Raw genomic sequence first — 1771 nt, 5'->3', positions numbered from 1 at the left:
CTCTTCCCCAAGTGCACTCTTCATACTAGAGGTTAGAGGGGACAGGGACCCAGGTATAGAAGAAACTACCAGCACTCTGGGTCGAGGCCGCTCGAGTGTCATATGTTCCTATTTGTTGCAGGTGGTAGTCTTGGAAGCTTTTCCAAGGGAAAACGAGCAGGCACAAACCCATTCAGTAAGTTGGCTTCTTTCTGGGGTCCCATCTTTGGGACCCCTCATGCAGCTTTAGTAGTGTAGCGGGAGTGGAGGGATTGGACAAGTTATCTAGCCTTCAATTTTCACATTTTTTCCTGAGGACACAAAAGAAAGATTGGTTAGTGCTATGAGGATCCTGCCATCCCCACCTGTAAACAAGCACCTGCCACTTCTGCCCCAGGTTGAAAGGCTGGCACCTGGGAGAAGTATGGTTTGTGCAGGGTGCACACCCTCAATGTGCTTACAAGGCAAAGCCTAGTTCTCTGAAATGCCAAACTTGTCCCGGTTGCCTCTGAGATGCCTCCTGTGGTAAAGGAGAGGCTGGTGAAACGTGGGTTTACCTGCAAGTCTAGGCCAACTGTGTCTGGCCCAGACCCATGTCTAACAGCAGGTGGAAAAGGCCGCTCTTTTGGGGAAATAGATAAATGTAGTTGGATTTTTTCATAAACCCAACTCTAACTTCTTCTTGCTTATGTACCTTCCCTTCTCAGTAGGACGCCTCGTCTAAGGAGCAGAAAACCAAAGGGCAGGTGGAAAGACCAGGGAGGCAGGACAGATCATCAGACACCTGAGCTACATTGCCCACGGCCCAGCCACATCCCACGTAACATAAGTGAAGCCCACCGTGTTTGCACTTTTAATAAGTCTTATTTGTGTGTTTTCTTCTTTTTGGTTTCATTTGTAAACACCAATATCTAATACCACAGTGGGAAAAGGAAAGGGAAGAAAGACTGTTTATTCTCTTTTATTGTAAGTTTTTGGATCTGCTACTGACAACTTTTAGGTTTTTTTGTGGGGGAGGGTGTTGTTGGGACTGAGAAGAAAGAGATTTATATACTGTACATAAATATATATGTAAATTGTATAGTTCTTTTGTACAGGCGTCAGCATTTCTGTTTGTTTATTCCCTTCCCTCTCCCTGCTCTGGGTTGCGGGAGCTCTGGAGAGATGGCCCAGCTTTCTAGAAACCAGGACTCTACCCCCACCCCACCTGCATGTTGTTTGGAAACTGCCCCCTGGGTGCGTATGCAGGGGAGTCCCGCGATTATATTGCGGACCTCCTCAGTCCCTTTCTAGCGGGAGGAGGGCGTTGTCCCACAGCACAGCCATCGAGGCTGGTGAGCCACATAATGGTTGACTTTCTCGAGGGAGGCTGGGTTGGGGAGAGATGGGAGGTGCCCTGGAGGGAGGGCAGAAGCCAGCTCAGGCACCGGCTCTTCCACGCCTACGTGTTCCTGTTATGCAGACTCCCCAGCGGCCCAGGAACGGTGGGTACACTGGTCTCCTAGTGACCCACTGAGCAGCTATCTTCAGAGGATATGCGTTAGGTCAGTTGAAACATTTTCACTCACATTAGCATCTACTCCGTGTAAAGCATGAGAGGGGTGGCAAAGAAGAGAAAAGCACACCATGGGGCCTTTTACTTAGTAGATGTTTGATTAAGCAGCAGAGGGAAGAGGACAGAAAGCAGTATTGGTGAGTGTAGCGCCCACAGGAAGGCTCCTCACCTGCAGACCACAGGTGAAGCTTCCGAGTCTCCTCTCAAGGCCGCCAGGTCAGACCGGGCTTCACTCCA

General features: G+C 49.6%; 1 protein-coding gene across 2 annotated transcripts in view; it reads left to right on the top strand.

Moving 5' to 3' along the window:
* The window catches only part of SMOC1 (SPARC related modular calcium binding 1), a 140362-nt gene extending 139284 nt beyond the window's left edge, over positions 1-1078 (top strand). The window contains exon 12 of one of the 2 annotated variants that reach the window (XM_011383601.1): positions 687-1078. In XM_011383601.1, coding sequence (XP_011381903.1) covers positions 687-703 — 17 coding nt within the window. In that variant the 3' untranslated portion in view covers positions 704-1078. The remainder of the gene's footprint in view (positions 1-686) is intronic. The other variant, XM_011383608.1, reaches the window with a different exon arrangement.
* The last annotated feature ends 693 nt before the right edge of the window (positions 1079-1771 follow it).

This window comes from Pteropus vampyrus, unplaced genomic scaffold, assembly GCF_000151845.1.
Source record: "Pteropus vampyrus isolate Shadow unplaced genomic scaffold, Pvam_2.0 Scaffold15, whole genome shotgun sequence".
NCBI classification, from domain to species: domain Eukaryota; kingdom Metazoa; phylum Chordata; class Mammalia; order Chiroptera; family Pteropodidae; genus Pteropus; species Pteropus vampyrus.
Note: the sequence above shows the minus strand (reverse complement) of the source record. Positions and strands in the feature narration are given on the sequence as shown.